General features: G+C 47.2%; 1 protein-coding gene across 2 annotated transcripts in view; it reads right to left on the bottom strand.

Annotated features, from left to right (window-relative positions):
* FBXO3 (F-box protein 3) overlaps positions 1–25,174 on the bottom strand; it is a 138,748-nt gene that overhangs the window by 11,482 nt on the left and 102,092 nt on the right. The window contains exons 7-11 of one of the 2 annotated variants that reach the window (XM_078684270.1): positions 16,802–16,886; positions 12,524–12,646; positions 10,920–11,035; positions 8,303–8,493; positions 1,676–1,947 (exon numbers count right to left, since the gene is read on the bottom strand). In XM_078684270.1, the coding sequence (XP_078540396.1) occupies positions 1,894–1,947; positions 8,303–8,493; positions 10,920–11,035; positions 12,524–12,646; positions 16,802–16,886 (569 nt within the window). In that variant the 3' untranslated portion in view covers positions 1,676–1,893. Of the gene's footprint in view, positions 1–1,675; positions 1,948–8,302; positions 8,494–10,919; positions 11,036–12,523; positions 12,647–16,801; positions 16,887–25,174 lie in introns of those variants that run through there. The other variant, XM_078684269.1, reaches the window with a different exon arrangement.

Below are 25,174 nucleotides of genomic sequence, written 5' to 3'. Positions count from 1 at the left end.
CGGCAGAGCTTTTTCAGCAAAGAGGTGCACGCGTTGCATTGCTTGCAATGCAACGCGTGCACATCACGGCGATTTCCTTTCGGGAGCGCGCTGCGCCATATGGTGGTGCCATATGGTCGCACGCTCCCGAAAGGAAATCGCCCATGCCCCCTCCCCCTGCTGCCACTTTCACTACAGCGCGGCTTTACTGCCGCACGGCCAATGCTTGTTTTTCTAAAGGTACCTGCCTGAAGCAATTGCACGGCGCGCTTTTCAGATAGAGCGTACGCCACTGTGTGTCAAGCATACCCAGAGATCAGCGGCATTAAGGGAGGGAGCGCAGTAAGGACAGGCAGTATTTAATCGCAGTGAGTTAAGTTTGTTTAATGGAAAGGGGGCAGAGAGTCCACGCAGACGGTGTGATATTGAAGGGAGCTGAGTGATGTATTGTAGCTAAATCCTGTCTGGGCTCAGTGCTTGTGCTATATTAAAGTCCCTTACATCATCGCGCAAGCAGTGCAATCAGTGACCCAATAGCAGTTCCCCCTCCTGCGACTCACCAAGGCAAAGCATTTTACTAATTAGGGAAGCAAATTTTAGATCTACTGGTGAATTAGAAAGAAGACCTAAAATGCAGAGCGGGCTTTGCGCCGTAGTCGTGCTTTTATATAGGTGCGTATGGGACTTGGCATGTTGTGATTCAGACGAGTTAGCTAATGCCGAAGAAGACTGCAAGAAATGTTGTTTATGCTGCTGTAGCGCCAAATTCGAGGCGATTAGGTCATAAGCTGAAATAAAATATTTTCATTGTGAAGGAGTAACAAATATTATTTCAAGCTCTTAGAAATTATTAAAAATATATAGTATTATTATTATTATTATTAATCTTTATCTTGTTATTAGTTGCTCTGTTTTGGTATTCGGTTACTGTAGTGCCTTATCACCCATGACTGTGTGGTACATATTTGATGCTGTTTTTTGTTGAACACGATTCCCCTGATACTTATTTACATAACGGTTAGAGCAGCCGAATGTGAAGCTAGGGAACCAGGTTCAAGTCTGACTGGAGGCTCAAACATCCTGTGACACTGGGTAAATCAATTATTTTCCCTGTGCCTAAAAATAATGTGGTGTTCATGTAAAGGGCGCTGATACCTTTGGGTCGAGTTAACGCTATATAAAACTGCAAAGCAAAAAATAAAGATATTATGGTAGGGTTTAAGTGCTGTACAGACAGGCATAAAACATGCTGGAGGCAGAACACAAAGTTACAGAAAGGGCATGTAGACCCAAGCACGATTTTGTTAACGGCTTCCCTGACAATGCTTTGTGGGTGACTTGTGCTTCCTGCACTCGGCAGATAATTACTGTGAAAGTTCCGTGCTCTGCAAAAGCCACAGTGATTAGAGCTGCCTTGAAAGTTTCCAGAGGCCTCAGAAGCAGACCCGCTGGCTGAGACACTCTTGGTTACTCTCCAAGTCTGTTTCATTTTTGCAACATTTCGTCTGTCAGCCTGTTAATTTGTAAATGCATGAAGACAAGGAAGAAGGTGAGATTCTACTTCTTTCTAATGCTTTCCCTCTCCCTCCTCCAAAGTCGGGCTCATGGCTTACAAAAGAAACAGGAAGAATCAAAAATTTACTAGCATTCGCGACAAGAATTTTCAATTCTATTAAGGACACGGAGGCGAGGATTATGCTTCTCAATCTTTACTGCATAAAACACAGCAGCCAATGAAATGGATATTTTCATAAACAGTAACAAAACTTCATTTCCCATGAACACACATGAGTATAGGCACGCCCCCACAGTCCATAAGAACCCCCTGCGTGCTCCCATCTTCCTCTTTCTTTGAGGCGAAACAAGTCCAACAAAACTTGAACAGTCACAATCCTCCAACGTGGAAGAACAGCTTCAGGTGAAACATCCTGACATCCGATGTCGATCAATTCGACTTCTTATCAGATCCTGCAATAAAGGAAATAACACCACCGTAATCATTGCATAAAAGGGTGGGTAAGCTTATTACATACTGTACATTAAGCCGCGTGGGGTAATCCTCGCCTCCGTGTCCTTAATAGAATTGAAAATTCTTGTCGCGAATGCTAGCAAATTTTTGATTCTATTACAGGACCGGAGGCTTCAGATTATGCTAGTTTAACGCTGAGTAAATACCACTGAAGTAATATCTCCCACCGGCTTATAATAAAACGTTTTAAACGTAGATTCAGAGGACCAATCTGCACAACGCATGATATCCTGGATACTTGATCCTAAACCATATGATTTTGACGCCATAGCGCCTCTTACTGAATGAGCACCAAAAATCTGTGTATCGACACCTGCTTCTTTCATAATGAAGCGAAGCCATCTAGCAATAGTGGCAGCCACCACCGGTTTAAAGGGCTTTTGAATAGCAATCAATAATTGTGAACCGCCCTGCGGCCGCAAGGCCTTCGTACATTCCTCGTAAGTCTTCAAACATTGGACCACACATAGTTTTCCATTTTCAGGAAAAGAATTATAAGAAATATGGCGTGACAATGTTTTAGTACGACCTGTGATATGAAAAGAAACCCCCTCTGGGGTAAACACTCTACCTGTGAAGTCGAGTGCTCTCACATCCCAAGACCTTCTGCAAGACGATAAGCAAAGCAACATGGCCAGTTTTGCCGACAATTGCTTTCTGGACAGGAGAGAATTAACCGGCCATCTGTTAAATAATGAAATCACTACCGAGACATCCCACAAACCCGTGTACTTGGGTTTGGGAGGGTCGGCTACCCTGATACCCTTCAACAACTTACATACAACCGGGTGCATGCCTACTGGCCTACCGTCCACACGAGCATGCCCCGCCGAGATGGCTGAACGAAAGTTGTTGACCGAGCGATACGCCAGGCCATCGGCTGCTTTTTCTGACAGAAAATTCAGAATTTGGGATAACTCTGCCCCCACGGGATCCAGATGTCGTCCCACGCACCAATCCACCCAGTTCTTCCAGGCCGCGGAATATCGTTTCCTGGTGGAAGGAGCCCATGCCTGTTTGATGAACTCGGCAGTCTGGCTCGAAACTCCCGGCAGCTGCCACTGTTCCCGGAAAGCCTCCATGCCATCAGCGTTAGCCTGCCCTCCAACAGCAACGGGTGTTGCTCCTGAAGAGGGCCCTGCAACAGCCACTTCAAATCCGGTAGTAACCGGGGGCGGTCGCAGCTCCACTGTAACAATTTGGGGAACCAAGCCTGTGACGTCCACCACGGAGTCACCATGACTATCTCCGCTTCCTGCCTTATCACCTGTGTCATCACTCTGGGGATCAACAAAAAGGGAGGAAAGGCATATTGAGTCCCCTACGACCAATCCTGCAGAAATGCATCTGTCGCTGTCGCCATCGGATCCGGTCTCCAACTGAAGAACCGGGGAATCTGGTAAGTCAACCTGGAGGCGAACAGGTCCGTCTGAAAAGGACCCCAAATCGCCCGCAACCAGAGGAAAACCTGGGGAAGCAGCTTCCAGTCGCTGTAATCCCGCAAATGCCTGGAGTTCCAGTCCGCTACCTGGTTGGACTGTCCCGGAATGTACTCCGCTATCACCGATATCTGATTCTGAAGGCAATAATGCCAAAAATCTTTGGCTATTTAGACAAGAAGAGACGATCTCGTGCCGCCCAACTTGTTGATATACCTCACTGCGGACACATTGTCCAGACGCAGGAGGATGAAATAAGACGTCTGCTTCGGGGATAACGTGCGGACCGCGAACGATCCCACTAATAGCTCTAAACAATTTATGTGTAGTTCTAGATCCTGCGAGGACCACCTGTGGAAACCTCTCCACAGCGCGCGCCCCAGCCCCATCTGCTGGCGTCTGACTCGGTCACCACGTCCGGTTGCGATCCGAAGATCGCCCTGCCGTTCCAGGCGTCCACGTGGCCTAGCCACCACTGAAGCTCGGTCCGAACCTCGTCCGTAAGTGGAACCGAGTCCGTGTACGAGAGACCCTTCTGAAGATGCCTGATCTTCAGGCGCTGGAGGGCTCTGTAATGTAGAGGGCCCGGAAATATCGCCTGGATCGAGGACGCTAGAACCCCCACAATTCTGGCCAGCGTCCTGAGCGTGACCATTAGACTGTCTAGTAACTTCGTGATCTCCTTCTTCAACTCCCTCAACTTCGCCTGTGGAAGACACAGCTGCGCCGCTAGGGAGTTGTTCGTAAACCCCAGAAAATCTATCACCTGAGAAGGTGTCACTACGGACTTCTTCAGATTTATCACAAACCTTAGGCTCTCGAGCAGCGAAGTAGTCATGGTCAGCTGCTGCTGCAAAGCCGACCGATCCTGCGCCATGATCAGGATATCGTCTAGATAAATGATCAGACGCACTCCTCTCTCTCTGAGATAGGCCACAACCGGCTTCATCACTTTGGTGAAACACCAGGGGGCCGAGGAGAGACCGAAAGGAAGAGCCAAATACTCGTACCATCGGCCGTTCCAGAGAAACTGCAGGAATCTGCGATGTGGAGGAAAAATCGGAATAGAAAGATATGCATCTTTCAGATCCAGCCGTACCATCCAATCTCCTTCTTGTAACAAATCCGCTAACATGTGAATACCCTCCATTTTTAAATGGTTGTACGCCAGATACTGGTTGAACTCTTTGAGGTTGAGCACTAGCCTGTTGCCACCTCTTTTCTTTTGAACTATAAAGACATTGCTGGAGAAACCGCGAGGGCTTCTCTGACACGGAGCGATCGCGCCCTTCCTCAGCAAGTCTGCCACCTCTACTTCTATGAAACTGTGATCTATTTGGGAAAAATGGAGAGGTGGCGGGGGAAACGCTTGCGCCGGATGAGAATAGAAGTCTAGGTGGAACCCTTGAATGGTCTGCAAGACCCAAGCATCCTGAGTCAACACCTGCCACTGCAGAAGACAATGCTGCGTGCGACCCACCAATGGAAGAAGAGACACATCTAGTACACTCACCGGAACTCTGGTGTGCCTTGAAATTTGCTCTGTTGTTCCCCGACTGGAAACGTCCTTTGTTGAAACCTCTCCGGGACGGATAGAAGGTTCCACCGCGGGTGGAGTCCCACTCACCACGTCCGCAGCCAAAATCTCCTCTCTGGGAGCCTCTCTGGAAACCTCGGCCTGACGAGCGACCCCCGCCTCGCCCGGCCCTGTTGAAAACACCCTGCGTGAGTGCGCGTTTGATACCGCTCTGGGCCTTATCCAAGGCGGTGAAAGTCCCTACATATTTGGTGACATCTTTAACGAAACGGTCTCCGAAGAGACAACCACCAGCCAGGGGACCTGGCTCCGCCTCTGCAAGTTCGGTCAAATTGCTGTCCATTCGGAGCAACAAGGACTTGCGCCTCTCCGAAGAGACAGCGCAATTGGCGTTGCCTACAAAGCAAATCGCGCGCTGAGCCCAGCCAGCCAAGATGTCCGGATCCACCTGTGTCGCCCCTTCCTTGGCCGCCAGGGCCATCTCCAAGATCTTCGCAAGGGGATCAACAACATCAAGCATCTTGTCCTGACAGCCCCGCCAAGCCCTGTCCAGCCCCCTTTTGGGGTCCTTTGAAAATTTCTTCAAAAAGGTTAACATACTGGCATCAATCTCCGGAGTGTCAGCGACATTGTCCGGTATATCTGGACGCGGGCACTCCGACCGCAGCCGGTTGCGGACCTCCCTGTTGAAGCTCTTCCTGAGGTTTTCGTGAAGGTACTCAGAGACCTCCGCTGGCGGGACCCAGTCGGAAGACCGAGGGTGAATTATATCTGATGGATCAAAATTAAAGGTCTAGAGGGCCTTGTCTTCTGCCGTCTTGGGGGCAGTCTTGGCCTTCTTAGGAGGGGGAGGTTGCTCCTCCGAGGTGTCAGTGTCTGTATTGGTATCCGTATTTGTGGTGGTGGTATCCGTGTCCACCACTATCGGGCGTTTACTCTTTGCCTTACCGCCAGGACGTGGCTGATCTAAAGCCTCTCGAGCTGGCAAGGAAGCCACGGACTGTGCATGCGGCCATTGCTGTTGCACATCCGAACCTGCAGTAGAGGGAGAGGGATTTGCCTGCTTTTGCCTCTTCTGTTTATCATAGCCGTGACGTTTAGCAAAACCTTCCAGTTGTTTTTCTTATGGGGCGCAGGGCCACTGTGAGTGCCTTTTGCACAGTCTGGGGGACCTTCGTCTCCATGGCTCGATTTACTGAAGCCTGGACCGAGGCATCCAAAGCTTCTACAATATTATCTTCCAGGACAGCCTCCTGCTGCCCTTCAACCATTTCCTCCCCATTTGCCTCTTCCTCTTCAGGGTACTTAGCCCAATTCTCCATGGTGAGGTATAGAACCAACAACACAAGGGATAAACCTTGGCAGATCTTGGGGGTAGTGGGGGGGGGGGTCAGCCCACAGCACACAGATATCAGAAGGAACTTGCAACGTTACCTAAACCCCCTCAGCAATGCTGTAATCTCCAAGGTCAGAGACCCAGGCCCTAACAATCTCTAGAGCGTGTGCACACTCTGGGCCTCATAAATTTTACAACCAATGGACTGGCGATCCCACGAGAGGCAAGCCGGTGTGTAGAACGTGCAAAATGCGCGTTCCGGTGTGTCTTGGGATCGCGCCGAGGCGCGCCGCCCAAAACGCTACCAAAACCTACTAAAAACAAGCCCAAATGGTCAGCGTTTTTGGGCGCGCGCGTCGGCCGTGAGCCACCCGGCCTTTACGTCAGGGCGTACGAGGGAGCTAATGCGCGCCCTCAGGCTGCCGGTACCGGGCTCCACTGATACGCGCGGCGGCCCCTCGCCGGTCAGAGACCGTCAAACAATCGCGCAGGCACGCGCGCGCTCCACCGCGGGAGCAGCCCCAGTCAGTCGATCGGCCCAAGCAGCGAGCACAGCACAAGGTCAGAGCGCTACTCGCAATCAAAGCTGAAATCACAAATCCCCCAATACGCAAGCTACATAGCACCTAAAGTCCTCAAGCACAAGCGGAATATCCCGCATTAAAATCCAATGTAGCAGAAATTAAGTTCCCAAAGCACCCCCAAACCAACAAGCAGAGTGAGGGGACAGGGAAAGGTGCACTTAACTCTGGCTTGAGCAGCAAAGAAAGAGGATGATGGGAGCACGCAGGGGGTTCTTATGGACTGTGGGGGCGTGCCTATACTCATGTGTGTTCATTGGAAATGAAGTTTTGTTACTGTTTATGAAAATATCCATTTTCATTGGCTGCTGTGTTTTATGCAGTAAAGATAGGGAAGCATAATCTGACGCCTCCGGTCCTGTAATAGAATCCTGCCTTCCCCCTGTCGTCATGCATTTACAAATTAACAGGCTGGCGGAAGAAATGTAGCAAACATGCATAGAGCCGATTGTCATACCCAGTCGCCGTTTATGTGGAAATTTCTCCCAAAGAATGCCCTTACTTTTATGCGGGGAGTTCATTGCTGCTAGCCAACCTTTATCCTCATTGTCAGATCGAATACACCAAAACCCTATGTCAGTCTGATTTTCCTCCTGCGTTCCTTGTAAGCTGTTTTGCTCTAAAAAAAAAGTCGGAAATGCAAAACGTGCTAGTGAATTTTCTGACCTTTAGAGCACCTTCAATTTCTGTTCGAAAAATAAACAAGTATTGGGCTAGCCAATATGTCTCGCTTTTGGGACCTTATAAGTGTTTAGCCATGCAACAGTTAATGTTGTTGCACCAAGGACATTGTGCTGGATAACAAAACACTTATAAGGTCCCAAAGGCGATACCTATTGGCTATGCCAATGCTTGTTTCTAATGAGGCTACTTTTAATCTTCTACAGTTGCTCCTGAGCTCATCTACAGTTGCCAAACCACCAACCATTCGTGGACACCTCTTAATTTCTAACCCTCACTATCCAACTTTATATTGTTCTCCCTCCTATCGTGCAATGCACCGATACTCAATATTGGCACTCACCTGAAAAATGACCACTAAATAGTCCCCTATTACTGTTGTTCACTAGAGCTCTTGCTGCCCAGAATGTTCACATGCTACTCCTGTTTCAACACATAATGCCCTGCTGCATTCCATTAGATTACCAGCTGTTTATTTTTTGCTGCAAATCATGATCTGCACGCTTTCTACTCCAACCTTGCAGCATGTGCTACCATCCAAGTCCGAAGACTGTTCAGATTTTAACTTCAACGTACCATAAACAATCAATGACAAAAGAACTTCTGTGATTTTATGGTGCAAGGAACATGCAGAAACATACAAGCCATAGCTTTTCAAGGTATGCATGTGGTCCTTGAAAGGTCCACTGGTACATGTAACGCACAGGCACTGCAGCTTACCGAGCGTGCCGTGGACACTCTGAAGTTCGGGCACACCATGTGAAACCTGGGAATGGTTACGTTAAAGACTTCGTCCTTCTTGCCAAGACGATGGAAGGTGTAGTATCCTTCCATAAATCCTGAGGTGGTAGAGAAGGTGGTGCAGCTGGTGTATTCGTACACTTTCCCTGGCCGAATTTTTGGGTATTCCCCTGAAAATATAATTGTCAAAGTTTGAGACCATACCAAGGAACTAGGAAAGTAGACGTGGTTTGACTTAGTGATGGGAGCAGAAGCCTGTTACTTTTCAGTATTTTATTAACATTCATGATTTTGATTGGTCTAGCAGTGCACTAAATCATGACGGAACTAAAGTACCTTTCCGTAAACCAACAGGCCAATGGCCCCATTTTTTTTTTTGTCGGAAAACATTTGGTAAAAAGAACATAAAATCACTAAAATATTAGAGAAAACAAGATAAATTGCCTACCTGACTTGTAGGAAAGGATTTTGCCTTATTTCCCAATTTTACAATTCAAATGTCACAGTTTAGTCCCAAACTTATAAAATGTCTTCTTTAGCAAACACTAATAATGATGTTTGTGCTACCCCTCAATTCTCATTGCTCAAACTTGCTATTTTGAGATAGGACCAAGCTGCTTTATTGAGAATCACAATCCCTACTAAAGGGAAGGAGATGTGGGTTATTGGCTGGGTTGCAACAAGGAGCCTGGAAAATTGTATTCTAGTCTTAATTTTGGCACCATTTAAATGTTGTGATTCTGGGCAAATTGCTGTCACGTTGTGCCTATACTGTAAATATAGGTAATGCAAATACTTGTGAAAAAAAAAAAACATGTACAATGTAAAAAATAGAAAAAATATGCTGTGGACTGTTCTCTTTTTCTCTTCAAATTATGACAGGTTTCAATAAAATCTATTATCAGCTAGTATCTACCCTCGCCCCCCCCCCCCCGACATTCACACTATACTCTTCTATGTGCAGCGGTTCAATGTAAATATTAAAGCACCATAGTAGATTTCATCAGTCAATTCACAAGACAAAATTCTGACAGGCTCCTAGGCTAAAATGGCAGTATACTGACTAGATTAAGCAGCAGGAATAATGAGAGGGTTGGCTGCTAACGTATATCACACCTCGAATCTGGGAAAAGAGCACACACTAACGATGCTTTTCAAGACAGGCTTCCAATATCCGAAATGCCCTCCCTAACAACACTAGAAATGGTCCTACTCCTGTCTGCAAAAAAAAGACTTAAAACTTTCATAGTGATTACTATCGGTCCACATGAATGCAGTTATAGCCTTGATTCAGTACAATGACCTGCCGTTACCCATATAAATCACTCTGCAGCCTTTTTGACTGTGCCCGTGGAAAACATTTTACAGTCTACGGTACTTGTATCTATGCTACACTGACATTCGTCATATCTCGCTACCTAAACTATTCTCGCACATGAAACACCAACACTTTATACAGATCCCGTTTATAACCATGTAAATTCTACGCACTTAGTATCCTCAAGTGTACGTGTTCTGTGTAATAAAATCTTTTGACATTTTTTAATCGTGGGAGCCTATATCATGTAAATCTCATGTTTTGCACAGTGATATGAAAATTGCCACTGTTAGGTCCAATCAACGTAATTATAATAAAATGTATATACTACTGTTGGTGAATATACAAAAGATTGCCATCTAATAATCTGTACCAACAGAGGTACGTCCTACAAAATGATCAAGGATGCACAGGTCGATTATCCAAGTTTTACACTAATAATTCGGATGACCTGGTCACCACTTATCTGTATTTCAAAAGGTCTACATCAGCAAAGAATGAGGGTAGCATTGGCCTGATAATGGCAATGCTGCAGAAAGATTGATGGATTTGGTCATACCTCTCAGACATACCCACTGGAATCATTCACCCTGACAGGGGACCTCCAAGTAGACAAGAGAGGTCATGTTCATTCTTTATTTGCCCTATAATTAAGTCCCTCGTTGCTACTTGAGGTAGGAGATGTCCAGCACCTCCCAAATCAGTATGTGGAGCCTCATTATCATGGTGAATGAGAAGGTCTGCCTGCATGATCGTAACTCGACATCTGTTATCACTAAGCAGTTTATAAAAACTAGTGGTGCAGATGTCAGACAGAATAAACCAATGGTGTATAATTGTTGTATTTTTTACAGGAAACAGCACTATATGCATGATTTGTCCAGCAGCATTCTACATATGGACCCTAACATATGCAAAATAGCCTTTCTGCAATGTTCTCTCTGAATAAATCTTCCAAGGACAGTATTTTTGATGGCATAAAGTACACCCAGAAATGTCCCAGTTTCAGCTCCTCAGCACCTGTTCAATGGCTAGCATATTACACTTGAAGATTATTCTCACTCAATAGAATAGAATCAGGTCTTAGAGTAGTTGCCACTGGCACTGAATCAATCTTTCTTCATTCTCCCACACCATATCACTTACACATTTTAAAACTTCCAGACCAAGTGTGCTAAGCCCCCAACATCTGACAAGACATGTCTACAAACATGAAATTACAGACTTATCAAGTAGCAAGATTAGATGCACCATTCCACCTGATCAAACAATACATACCTACAACTCCTGGCCCCTGAACCTCCTCAACATCGCCTTTGGCATTTGTTATCCTCCAGTATCTACTGTCCAGTTGGCATGACTTCTCGGGAAAGGCATCTTTTGACATCTCAATTCTAAGGAAGCAAATGGTGTATCCACATATTTAGTAAATGTATGTTTGTGATTTTATGAGTATAATCCTCAAATAAAGCTTTGATGATGATGACATATTTAGTACTTTCCGATTTTTGGAACTATTTAAGACGTCTTAACGCTGAACTACATGTAATGACCATCTAGTAAAGTGGATTCGATGTGTTTGTCATTTTCACTTATTTAAATGATTATACTTTGCCACGGTGCCATAACAGCTATTATAGCAAACACTAGTAGATGTGTTTAGACAGCTATCATAGAGTAGCAGACATTCCCCAAGACCATGTGCTAACACGCACAATACATTTTATATGCTACCTTTTCATCAAACATAACGCTTATATGAAACATTTACAACACCTACACCAATGCCAGTCTCTTCATATCCCTTTTCCTCAAAAGTTTATTTTCCCACTTATACATACTGTCTTCATTTAAAATATCAATTTAAAAGCACAGCTATCTCTTATCTATACCTTTTGCCTAATACCCTAAGGTGTCCTGTGCCTGTAGCATTCAGCTTCCCGCCAATACGTTTTCTGTTTCCAATGCTGACTTAATTCAGTGTTTCATCAAAACTAAACCCCGCTAACAGATTACAATGTCTTGCAAGACATCAATACTTCTATAGAAAGATAGTAAATTAAAGTGATGTAGAGCAATTAAACATCACAAAAAGTAGAAAACCGAACTGTCCAGTGCCAGATTAAAGTCTCCACTCGTAGCGAAGATGGCGACCCATCAGAGTACAGGCAAGGACTTCAAAAAGGCGAGAACAAATCTACCAGGAAGGATTGAGTGACTTGAAGAAAGCAGAGACTGATATAAACTTAGCACTACAGAATGCCCTTTCAGATGTTGTGGCTTTGTTAGATGTTATAGGCATTTGTAACCAAGTGTTCTTAAAGCTTGAACATGTTCACAGATCTAGTTTGTCAATGATCCTTATGGAAGGAAAAGTGGGATGAATAAGTGGGCATACCACTGGACTAGGAGGCCTTCAACAATGTAAGTAACTACTAGATGGCATGCAAACAAATGAACAAACACCACCAATGTTTTCCATTCTGCTTGAGGTTGTGCAGACTACAAGCACGCTATCTCTGACAATGCCACAGAAGCAGCTAACTATGGTGACTAACATCTGCATGCCAGCAACAGGACTGAACCCAACAGATCAACTGACAAAGGAAAATGAGAAAAAATGCTGATACCACGTTAAATTGGAAACCAAGACTTGAGTTTGATTTGTACCAGTGCTCCTGCACATGGGCTCACTGGTTAAATCACTGAGCAATGCAGACGACCACCAAATAAAATATGGGCATGTTAAAAAACAGCAATACCAGTTTCAGCGTCCACCTCGAGGTTGGCATTTCACCAGCCATAGCAAGTGGCTCACCGAAAATTAATCAGCAAAACGTCTGAGAACAAAAAAGTGCGTCTTACTTTCTCTTTATTCTTACCTGATTCTGTATGTGAAGAAGTAATGAGGTGGATGAACAGAACTCAGCTCTGGTAAAAATGATGTTGAGACAGAAACAGAAATGTCTCCAGTTGTAGCAACACATTGTTTGTCATGAACATACCTGTGAAATAGGATACGCAACGGAAAATTACTTTACAGCGTACCTCAAAGAATTAGATAAAAATTTGATACATGCCTAAAATAAAATTGAGCAGTGTTTTAGAAAAGAGAAGCTTTTTGGGTCACGATCTTCACATCATGGAATTCAATGTCAGCTGAGGGACTAAATTCAAAACATTAGCTTAGGTTGGCTATCAGAATACAGCATTATTGTAAATGGTGTGTATACTACATGATAGGAGATAGGACTGAGAGCTAAAAGCACTAAGAGAGAAGGGAATAATACACATTGGTGTGAAGTGCGTATGACAATGTGCTCCAAAATGTATAATTTTGGAAGACGTGGTTTACTGGTGCAGGAGACCTGTGACACGTATCTCAGAACTAGAGCTGTACGTAACACCGATAAGCTGCTGGGTTGGTGTTATCCAAGTGATATTTCTCTTAACAACGGTGACTGACAGGTACTTCACAGTATTAAGGGTTAGATGCAACGCATTATAGCAGTAGGATACAGCCTATTTTTTTTTATCTCAACCCCAGTGGAGAGATTGCCCATCTACCCTCCTTGGAAAATCCTTGTATATCATTACTGGCAGCCCTCATTTTTCAATTTATTTTAAGTGTGCATAGCATGCTTTGGTACATGCAAGTGGGATACGCATGTTGAGAGCACCTGTGTGTTAGTGCCTCGAAAGCTGTAGTTTGCTTTATAGGGTTAGTGGTGGTCAGAGTTTGCTATCACTCTTTTCCCCACACACTCAGCTAAATTCAGTACCCACTTTAGACCAGTACTTCCTAAACTTTTTAGAACCACAACACAATTTTTAGGACAAAGTTTCACAACCCACTCAATTGTAATGGATATGAGGCAGCCGATTATTTTTAATGTGTGGTTGCGCACTGCCCTTCACAGAAAGCACGTTTTCCGTGGAAATTGCCACTACATTTGCACAGATATACAGTTTTATAGATAAAACTATATTGCACACAAATGATAATGTGTGCCAATAAGGTTTCAGTGAATGTTTATTATTTGTGCATCACAACAACACAATAGGAGTCACAGGGGGAGAAAGAAGTAAGGCAGCCCCCCACTAACAATATTATAAACAACAGCGGGCCTCACCGATACTGCACCCAATCCTAAAGGAACGACAATTCAAAGTGTTTTCAATCTTCTTCTCAATTCCGTAGTGTGCGATTACTTTCACTACTCTAATTGTCACCGTGTATCAATCACTGTTTTAAAACCCATCCAGGCTAAGTTCCACCTCCAATTAATGAATATGTGAAAAAAGTGTGAGGAAAGAGACAGAGTACCTCACTGAAGTAACACCAAGGGAGCTGCTGACTGATACCCACTTATCATAGGACACTCTCCCTCTGTGTAGAGAAAAAAAGGAAGAGTGTGTATTCTCCTTTTGAAAGAATGTCAAATAAAATGTGGTAAAGATTGATAGTAAAACTTAGATGCAAGTAAACCATCAGTGCCTACTATTTTTATAAGTGCCCATTGGACCCCTGTGAGAATCAGTGAACATAATTATCACCTTTAGAAACCTGTGAAGCTTGCTGGCCTGACAATTTTATTAGATGCTGCAAGCTTCCCCAATTAAAAATGGTTTCCGTCAAACCATAATCAATTCTATATTGCCAACATGTTTCGTTGCTAAACCATCTCGCAACTTCTTCAGGGCTAATTGGGGTTCCAATTCTCAGCTTCACTACTCCGTTGTGAAGACGGTTGCAGGTAAGCTGAGACTTCGCAACCGCTAGGTTTTAGGTGAATCTTTAGTGAAGCTGAGAATTGGAACCCCTATTAGCCCTGAAGAAGTTGCGAGATGGTTTAGCAACGAATCATGTTAGCAATATAGAATTGATTATGGTTTGACGGAAACCTTTTTTAATTGGGGAGGCTTGCTGCACCTAATAAAATTGTCAGGCCAGCAGGCTGCACCGGTTTTTAAAGGTGAGAATTATGTTCACTGATTCTCACAGGGGTCCAATGGGCACTTATAAAAATAGTAGGCACTTATGGTTACTAACATCTAAGTTTTACTATTGCTCTTCACCACATTTTCTTTGAGATTCTTCCAAAAGGAGAATACACACTTTTCCTTTTTCTCTACACAGAGAGTGTCCTATGATGATAAGTGGGAAAGCTGGCGAGTACCAGTCAGCAGCCCCCTTGGTGTTACTACCGTGAGGTACTCTCTCTTTCCTCAAACTTTTTTAACATATTCATTAATTGGAGGTGGAACTTAGCCTGGATGGGTTTTAAAACAGTGATTAATACACCGTGACAATTAGAGTAATAAAAGTAATCACACTCTAGGGAATTGAGAAGAAGATTGAAAACCCTTTCAATTGTCGTACCTTTAGGATTGGGTGTAGTATAGGTGAGGCCTGTTATTTGTGCATCGCCAAGTAAAGTGTCTTGGTTTGTTCTAATCCTATTAAAATATTTGTTTTACGTCACACTTCAGTATTATTAAAAAAATGAGCTTCACTTTGCTTTTAACTGAGGAATGTATACAGTACATTTACAGGGATTTACATTATGTATTTTGCGTTTTTGGGGAAAAAATGATCTCCTCCAGATTTCCTTTCACATTTCGTGTACCCCAGCAGGATTGTCACCTAATTCAGTTTATGTTTCTTTGTTCATAAAAACCAGTCTCCCTGTTCAAATATAAGTAGCAGAAGGCATTCACCTGCTATTTCACCTTTGTCTTTAAAGTGCAGAAAAGGTAAATCCAAAATTTAAAGGCGTCTTTATTTATTGCCTGACCTTTGGGAAACCACTAAAAATCCGGTCGTGGCCCATCCACAGTTTGGAAAACTTTGCTGTAGAAACATAAATTAGGTTTTTTTCATTTCTGAGTTCATGACTCCTAAGCACTTTAAAAGGAAATAGTCTATCATGTCCTACTAGGGTAGGGTACCTTCATGCTGTGGGAGACATCAAAATTATTTAACAAGTAAAAGCATAGTAAAGATGCCTGCAATGTATCCAAGAATATGAAAGTGCCCACCACTAACTTTGGCCCAGGTGTCGTTTTGGAGTGACTATAGCATCCTAAAGCCCTGATATTCCTGTGATGGTGCCAGTTAATTAGAAATCAGGTTAATGGTTTCATCACAATAGCCAAAAGTAAAGATTAAAAGCTAGTTTAACCTCTGAGATGAGAATTTAGATGGCGTCGATCAGAATGTAGGGTCTGTTCCTAGTTCAGCTACTATATGAAAGACTACCTGACTCAGTAATGTGACGGTGATTGTGAGCATCACCTGAACAACTACCCTGAATAGGTTAGCTCCATTATGATTTTATAAAGCTTTTCCAAGACTATATGTGATGTTTCGGAGTTGAATGGTTGGCCTAGTTTCAAGCCTGATGATGGCCGATATAAACTACCAGGGTAGGCAGTCTAGCCACTCACACATCCTGGGCTATTTTAGTATTCGGAACATGGACAGTAACATTTCTTAACCAGCGCATCTCCAAGCAAAACTAGATCCTGCAACCTTTTGTACGGTAGCAGTCTGGATTTATAACTCAAAGCTCTAACAGAGTCTCCTAATTTATGTTACTGCTAATTTACACTGCAAACTATTCTGCAATGTGCAGCAAACCAATAATATCAACCACTAAAAAAAAAGCAAGAAATGAGAAAAAAAGAACTGTTTTAAAGGATACCATCTAACAAATGCAAGCATATTAGCTACCAACTTTTAATTGTTTTAGGATTCATGACTGGAATGCAGCAGGAGATATTACATAATTGTATACAAGCTGAGCCATAACTACCAACTAAATGTCAATAGAAGATTGGCACAAGAAAGGAGTGGGCAGTTTTATGTAAATGTACAGCTGAGCCATCAATACCATATATAGACTTGCATCTACAATAATTTGCAAGTATTATCTGTCCTACAGCAGACAATAGCAGGGGTACTAGGATCCTAACTCCCCACACCATTTGCACACCATTCCTTTTCAAAGCTGGAAACTCAGAAACTTCAAATGAAAATCATTAAGAAATAGATGCAGCCAGATATTATGTAGATGTAATACACTCAGACTGTCCACTTTCGACGTACATCACTAGCACTGATTATTGACAATCCTACTGGCTATGTCTCTTATTACCTGAAAATCTGTTCTCGGATGATTGGATAGTTGCCAGTTACCACATTGTGCACGTATGTGGTAAACCAGTCTGAAAACGAGGTGCCTGGAAACAAAGAAAATGCAAAGGGGTTAATGCCTGACAAAACTTGTATCAATGTGCATCCCCTTGCTGCCAATCGCAGAAGTGTGTTTCAGGTCTGCACATAAGTGCATTAAAGGCCTCAATGGTGGGTTTCATCAGTACAGCAGCACAATATCGACGAGAATAAAGAGTTCTGGTTAAGACACAATCATTTGCAAATGTAGATTTAAGGAACTTTAGTAGGGCCCCAGAACATCATCATGGCTTGAGGTAGTGTGTGTTAGGACATTTGGACTAGATAACTCTTTGAAAATGTTTCTACAGGCCTAATATGTCTGGTGACGATGCTTTGCAGACGTGCTTGCAGAAACAAGTCTTCTTCTCTTATCATCCCTGTAGTTTGTGTATGTGTGTATCTTTCAGCATGCCCAGTCAGCTTCGGATCCAGACAGAAGCAACTGATTTTCTAACTTGTAGCTCACTCTTTTCCTTTTTTTCCGGCTTATTGTTATACTACTTGTCCGAGTTGGTTTCGGTCTTCAGTCTTTCAGTTTAAGCCCGTCAAGTTTAGAAGTGTAAATGCATTATTGTGAAGAAGGTTTTCAAAGAGGGTTTCTGGATCCACACTGCTAGTAGGCATGACAGGGATTGTTTTGTTAATTGTGTTGAAGACGCATACGCTTACTTTGTGGAATTGTCTGAATCTGGCTGAGGACATGGTGATGGGTTGTGCGGGACCTTAGATTGGACGAGGGTGATTAGTGAAAGGTCTGAACAAAACTGTGGATGCGATAAGAGTTTTCATAAGTAGATCAAGTGAGATGAAACCAGATACATTTAGTGGTAGGTTGTTTGAGCTGGCACAGTCATCAGCTAAAGCACTTTTCCTATAAGCTCTACAGTCCCTTGACATTAGTTCTGTTCACTCAATGCTCATTGGAATCAATTCTCAACCTCAAAGAAACATACATTCTCAACCTTTCTATCCTGAAACCCACCAATCACTTCAACAATCCCCTTCCCTCCATTTTTTTTAAAGAAATGATAGGGTCCCTAGTTCCACTCTGGACCAAGATTGTTAATTGGTCCTTACAAGAAGTTAAGATCCCGACAGCCTAAAGTCTGTGCTGGTAATCCTATGGTCAAAAAACCTACAGCTGACCCAGAGGATCTGAATACCTTCCGACCAATCACAAACATCTCCATTCTGGTAAAGGTCCCTGAGAAATGTGTCCATGTACAACTGTGTAACACACGTTAAGGAATTGAATCTACTGGATATATTCCAATCGGACCGCCATCAAGGCCATAGCACGAAAAACAAACATCACTCATATAGTCGATGACGCTCTTACATTGCTCAACCGGAAAGAATCCTGCCTATGAATCCTACTCGACCTCTCATCAGCTTTTGATACGGTCAATCATGACTGCCTCCTGAGCCTACTAGAACATAGGGTGGAGCTCTCTGGCTCAGTAATAAAATGGTTTACCTCTTTTCTCCATAACAGAACACGGAATTAAAAACAATCAGTCCCTCTCCAATCCCAGTCCTTGCACACTGGGGGTGCCCCAAGGCTCCTCGCTGTCATCCACACTTTTTAACCTATTCATTGAACCTCCTACTAAAATCTAACTAAGTATCTAACATCCAATAATACATATTTGCAGACGACACTCGATTGTATAGAAAAATCTCTTCCCCTGACGATATCAAGACATTCAACGGAAACCTGCACAAAACCCTTAACTGGCTAACCTTCAACCATTTCAAACTGAACGCCCTAAAAAAGGAATCCCTCCTTATTTCACCGCCCAAGCAAGCCACTATCCTGGAAGAATATATGAAAAATCTTTCTGCTCTCAACTGCACACCACATATTCTTCCAGGATTAATATGTCAAACGTTGAAGAACGGGATGTTGGGGATGACTGTATAGCAGGCAAGTACAAATCAGAACAAAGAGTAACACTAACCGAGAAATGCTTACCAGCTATTTCTGAAAAAACATTACTGTTGAGCAAACTAGATCTACTCCATCTTCTTTATAACATCACTTTTCCTCTGGAACTCTATGTCACGGAGAGGAGCACATAATAACAACGTTACCCATCTGCAGTCAAACCATGTTAATGTTACTTTTCCTACGTTCTTGGAATTCAGGTTGCGTGTAACAAAGGTGTAAATTTGACAAGTGTTTAGAGGCAGTGAGGGGGGGCGTGGCCAAGATGGCGGAGTGAGTGGTCGCACTATCCGCAAGCTCTCCCGGCCCTGAACCCCTAAGCCACGAAATAGCGCAGATCTCCTCCCGATCTGTTGGACATTTGCTGCAGGGACGGAGAAGTGCCCTATGCTCACCTTATTTCTGACCCTGGCATCGAGATCCCGACAGCGGAGCGCCGACCGGACGAGGGCCGAGGCGGAGTGGAGGTGCGGCCTGACGCGGAGGCCTGCTGGTGGTCGGGAAGGTCCTCCTACCCTGCCCACGGTAGCCCGGAGTGCAGCGGCCTTATCGACTGGGGAGCACGGCGCTGGTGGAGCCATGGGCGTGACCCTGGGTCCCAGGGGCGACCGGAGAAGGCTGGCTGAAGCACCGGAGCGGCGCAGCCGCCGTGAGGCTGATACGCGAGGCCGGGGTCATGGCCCGCAGGAGGCAAAAGCTGATCCCTCCGCCGCGACCTGAGGGAACATCGACCCAGCCACCGGGAGAGGACGGGTGAGGAGTCGGCACCGGTGGGGAGAGCTACAGAGGTCAAGCGTCCTAGACTTTGGCATACAGCGGCTGGCAGGGGGAGTAGACCAAGGATCCAGCCCGCCCAGAGCTCGAAGCCTCGCTGAGGCGTGGTCGGGCGTAGACCGACATGAGTCCGGTGGAGAGCGGGACAGGGCGAGCCCCTGCGGTCCCAATTAAGCCCCCGGTGGCAGTGGTGTGCTGCGAGCTGAGGGTCCCTGGGCCCGGAGGGCGAACGGAGAGGGCCGGCAGGAGCACCGACGTGAAGCAACCGGCGTGAGGCTCTCACGCGAGGCCGGGGACGCGGCCTACAGCTGGAACAGGCCGGCCCCTCCGCTACGACCTGAGCATATACCGGCCCAGCCACCGGGGGAGGACAGGTGAGGAGCCTGCAACGGTTGGGAGAGCTGCAGAGAACGCGCTTCATGGGGCATTGATGTGCAGCGACCGCCGAAGGGAGTGAGCTCAGGATCAGGCCCACTCGGAGATCTGGGCCTCGCTAGGGCGCAGCCAGACACGAGACCGGCCTGAGTACCAGTGGAGGACGAAACACAGCGGGAGCCCGGGGGGACATCATCAATACTCCACGGGGCCAATAGGGGCACGAGGCTGACTCCGACGACGACATTTGGAAGGGCTCAAAGGGCAGGGACTGATGGCGGCCTGCTGATACGGCCTCAGCACTGAAGGGGACCCGACTGCGCATTGTTAGGAGGGTGCGACTGGGACGTGAAGGAGTCGCAGAGCACCGGCCCGAGGTGTCGGTCCGCAGGGACGGTAGACTCGGGGGTCCCGATTGCACCGGCATAGCCTCCAAAACAACGAACTGCACCTGGGGAGGATTGGTGACCCTACAGAAGGAAAGGTCGATCCACAACCTCGGCCAAGGGAGGTGGGCTGCATAGCGGAGTCCGAAGACGCGCCCCCCCCCCGGTCTGACACTAGCTTGCACATCACCGCTCCTCGCACCGGCCTTGCAGCCCGGGCGGCTCCGCCCACGCACCGCCAACCTCAGCGATGGCTAGCAACAGAGGGGCTAAGAAAGGGCAACGGACACTGCCCGAAATGTTGCACAGGGGGCCACAGAGACCTGACAAAGGGCAACACTCGCCGGGCCCCTCGAGAAACCCGCTGGAAGCGGAGGGAAGGGAACCACCAGTCACCAGGTCCTTCCTGGAATCTCTCTTCAGTTCCCTACGGGAAGACTTCCAGACGCTGAAACAGAAGGTAGCCGGAGAAGTCAGAGAGATGCAGAGAGAAGTAGATAGCCTGGGCGAGAGAGTGGCTACCATGGAAGGAGCTGGACATTCCAGAGATGAAGAGATCGAACACTTGCAGCAGGAGGTGCTCCGCTTGCGGGATCAACTACTGGACCTCCAGGCGCACAATGAAGACCTCGAGAACCGGTCTCGTCGGAACAACATCCGAGTCCGGGGAGTGCCATCCAGGGAAGAAGGGGAGGACGTTGCCAATTATCTACAGTGCATGTTCAGGGAAATACTGGGGGAATCGGAGGACTTTCCCATCAGAATAGACAGAGCGCACAGAGTAGGCCCGGCGCGCGGTACCTCGGCACCGCCGCCAGACATCCTGGCCTTCCTGCCGGACTACCCGCTTAAGGAGCGAATCCTCCGTGAAGCTCGGAAACAGCAGTCGTTGCACATCCGAGGGCACCCGGTCGCACTCTTCCACGACTTATCAGCGATTACGCTTCAAAAGCGTAGGACATTTAAGATTGCGACTGACTTTCTGAGAAGCCATGACACACAGTACTCGTGGGGGCACCCTTTCCGGCTGATCTTCCGATGGAATGGCCCCCTGCACCAGCTCCGTTCCCTCCAAGACACATGCGAGGTACTGGGCATCACCGCGTCGGACGAGGATCCACCCACACCGCGTCGCAGACGCACCACCAGGGACGGCTGGCAGCGAGTCCCAGACCGCCGGTCTTCAGCCTCATCGGCCCGCCCGGATTCGCCTACTATCCGGTCCGGCATGGACGGTACAGGAGGCAGCCAGAGACACGGCCACTAATGGTGTCGCGTTGACAGCTTAAGATGACTCCGGGGGGAGATCGACGCAGCCTTTCTATAACGCAGGTTTGGGAGTTTGGGGGGCTGGGGCGAACGGGAGTGCAGTGGCGGGACGTCCACTTCAGTAACCAACCACAGTCTTGTCCTTGAGGGACCGGACTGGGACTATGAGAACTTGGGACTTGTTGCGGGATGAGGGAGGTGGGGAATGTTGGGGTTGTTTATGATGCTCTGGGATTTGTTGGCAGCCACTGAGGAAGGGGGGGGGGGAGAGGTGGTCGGGAGTTTCTGGTGTTTGGTTGGGGAGAGGGGGGTGGAGGGGCGGGGAGGGGGAGTTTTGGGTAGGATCTAGGGGGTTGGAATGGAGGGGGTGGGTCGTCCAGTGCGCTATGCAGGCCCTAGGCGCTTTGGTGACATTCATATACCTTGCCTCGCTCAGGCGGGGATACTACGCTTTCACCTATACTTTCTCCTATGCCTTTCGGCAATTTTAAGGTGGTGACCCTTAATGTTAGGGGCCTCAACAATCCGATTAAAAAGGCGGGCGATCATGTCTCTCCTAGAAAGCACCCAGGCTGATGTTTGTCTCCTTCAAGAGACACACCTACTATCCCGAGACACTCACAGACTGCGCTCCCATAAATTCCCGACACAATTTTTCTCTTCTTGCACCACTAAGACGGCGGGGGTGGCAATCCTGGTGGCCAGACACTTTAGGGGGGAAGTCCTCCACAAACATGCAGAACGCAAAGGTCGACTATTGGCATATCGGTTTAAGATTGGGGGTATAGCCTACACAATTGGGTCCTTGTATAGCCCTAATGACCAGCAGGAACGCTTCTTGCACTCAGTGCTTGTGGACATTACTGACATTATCATAGGAGGAGACTTTAATATGGTCTTTGACTCGGCCATGGATAGATCAGCGCACCGCTCCCCGCAGGTCGGGGAATTCTCAACTGGGTGTAAGGCACAGATGGCGGAGGTAGACCTACACGACCTCTGGCGCCATATGCATCCCACTGAAAGGGGGTATTCGTATTACTCCCATGCCCACAAGACGTATGCGAGGCTTGACCATCTCCTGGTCACGACTCCGGTACGGGTTTTGGTCTCTACGTCGGAGCTGGGAGTGCTGTCTCTATCGGACCATGCCCCGGTCTCCGCCACTTTGTCTCTGCCGCCGGTGGTTAATCCTCCCAGAACATGGCGCCTCCGCGACACTCTGCTACACAGGAAAGTAGTGGTTGACCGAATTGAGGGAGCGATCCAGGAGTACCTGTCCCACAACGATAACCCTGACACCACCCTAGCGACGCAATGGGCGGCCTTGAAAGCAGTCCTTAGGGGGGAATTTCTGGCGATTTCCTCCGTGGAAAATAGGGAACGTCAGACCAAGAGGGATGAACTTACCCAACGGGTCGGTGAGCTCGAACAGATACACCGCAGGACCGGATATGGAGACAGCTTAAGGAGGCGAGGAAACTCCTGTTGGCCCTAGATTTGGACCGCGCGAAGTACGCTGCGCTGCGCCTACGCCATGCTTACTATACCGGGGGGGACCGCTGTGGCAGACTGCTGGCTAATAGGCTTCGGGTGGTGCATCAGAGTCAGCAAGTGAAGGGGATCTCGGACTACTCAGGGACGGTTGTAACGGAAGACGCACACATAGCGGAAACGTTCCGCAGATTCTAAGCGGATCTATATGCAGGAGATCCGCCGGATGACCTGGCAATGTCCAAATATTTGGACTCGGTCACCCTGCCCTCCCTAGACTCCTCACAGGCAGAGCACCTGGACAGGACAATTAGAATAGAGGAAGTCATCTCCACCATCGCCAGACTCAAACATGGCAAGGTACCGGGTCCGGACAGGTACACCTCGCTTTTTTATAAAACGTTCTGCACGACATTGCCCCAATCCTCACCCGCCTTTTTAATTTGTTCGCTGCTCCCGGGGCCATTCCACCTGACCTCCTGCGGGCCTCGGTCACGGTTATCCCCAAACCTGGGAAGGATCGGATGCACTGTGGCTCATACAGGCCGATATCCCTCTTGAATGTGGATCTTAAATTGTACACAGGGATCCTTGCGGCACGTCTAGCCCCCCATCTACCGGGACTTATATATCCGGACCAGGCGGGGTTTGTCCCGGGGAGGCAGACGGTGGACAACACCAAGAGGATCGTTCACCTCTTGGAGAAGGCCTCCCGGATCCCTGGGGAGAGGATGATGCTGGCGGTGGACGCCGCGAAGGCGTTTGACCGAGTCTCGAACGGGTCCTAATGAAGGCGGGCATAGGTGACAAGTTCCGCTCCATGATCCTTAATTGCTACAGATTACCGACTGCGGTGGTGCGAGTGAATGGTTACAGTTCTGGGAGCTTCAACATCGAGAGAGGTACCAGGCAGGGATGCCCGCTCTCACCACTGCTATTCGCCCTATATATGGAACCATTTCGCCCAACGGGTGCGTACCAATCCAGCGGTGACTGGGGTGCGGTTCGGGGGCTTTACTCACGCTGTAAGCCTCTACGCGGATGACGTTATACTTTCGCTAGACGAGCCCCGGACGGCCCTTCCGGCATGCATTACGGAGCTGGACTCCTTTGCAGCGGTCGCAGATTTTAAAATGAATATGGAGAAATTGATGGCTCTAGACATCTCCCTTACCCCAGCCACTAAATCTTATCTGCAGGGCCGATACCCCATGCTCTGGATGTCGGAGCTGGTGCCTTATCTGGGGATACAGCCACCGGTCGGGTGGATCTCACAGTTACAGGCAGATCTCTCGCGCTTTATTTGGCAAGGCAAGAAGCCCAGGATGCGCAGATCTCTCTCCATGCTAGCCCCGGAGGCGGGTGGATTGGGAATACCAGACCTACGCAAGTACTTCCAAGCAGCACAGCTGCGTTATCTGGTTGAATGGAGCAGGTGTGAATCAGATAAGCACTGGCTCTTCCAGGATCAGGCGGTGGCGGGCCGACCCCTACAGGAAGTCCCGTTTCTACGCCGGCCTCACCGGCCCGCAAATTTGTACGCCTCCTTTGTCAACAGAGTGCCCCTGCGAGTCTGGGACACCACCAACCTTGCCCATAACCTTACTACGTTCCCGTCACCACTCACACCGTTGGTGGAGAACATGGATTTTACTCCAGGGATGGAAAAAGGGGCCTTTACTCACTGGCGAGCGGCCGGATGTTGAGCCCTGTGTCATATGTATAGCCCAGAAGGAATCATCCCCTTCCAGCACTTTCGACAGGAGTTTTCACTCCCTGAATCTGAGAGACTCCGCTATATGCAGGCTCGTCACTGGGCATTACACCCGCAGGTATGGGAATCGGCCAATAGACGACTACTCCCATATGAGAAATGGCTTATGACACGTAAATCAGACACGAAATTGATCACAGATCTCTACCAGCTGCTGCAGCCACTCTCTTCGCACCTATACAACCCAGGGAGGGAGCGCTGGGAGCGAGAATTAGGCAGGGCACTGAGCCACAAAGAATGGGAGCAGATATCCTACAGGGCAAGACACTTGGC

The sequence above is a fragment of the Lissotriton helveticus genome, chromosome 3_2, assembly GCF_964261635.1.
Source record: "Lissotriton helveticus chromosome 3_2, aLisHel1.1, whole genome shotgun sequence".
Classification (NCBI taxonomy): Eukaryota; Metazoa; Chordata; class Amphibia; order Caudata; family Salamandridae; genus Lissotriton; species Lissotriton helveticus.
This window is presented reverse-complemented; position numbering and strand designations above follow the sequence as displayed.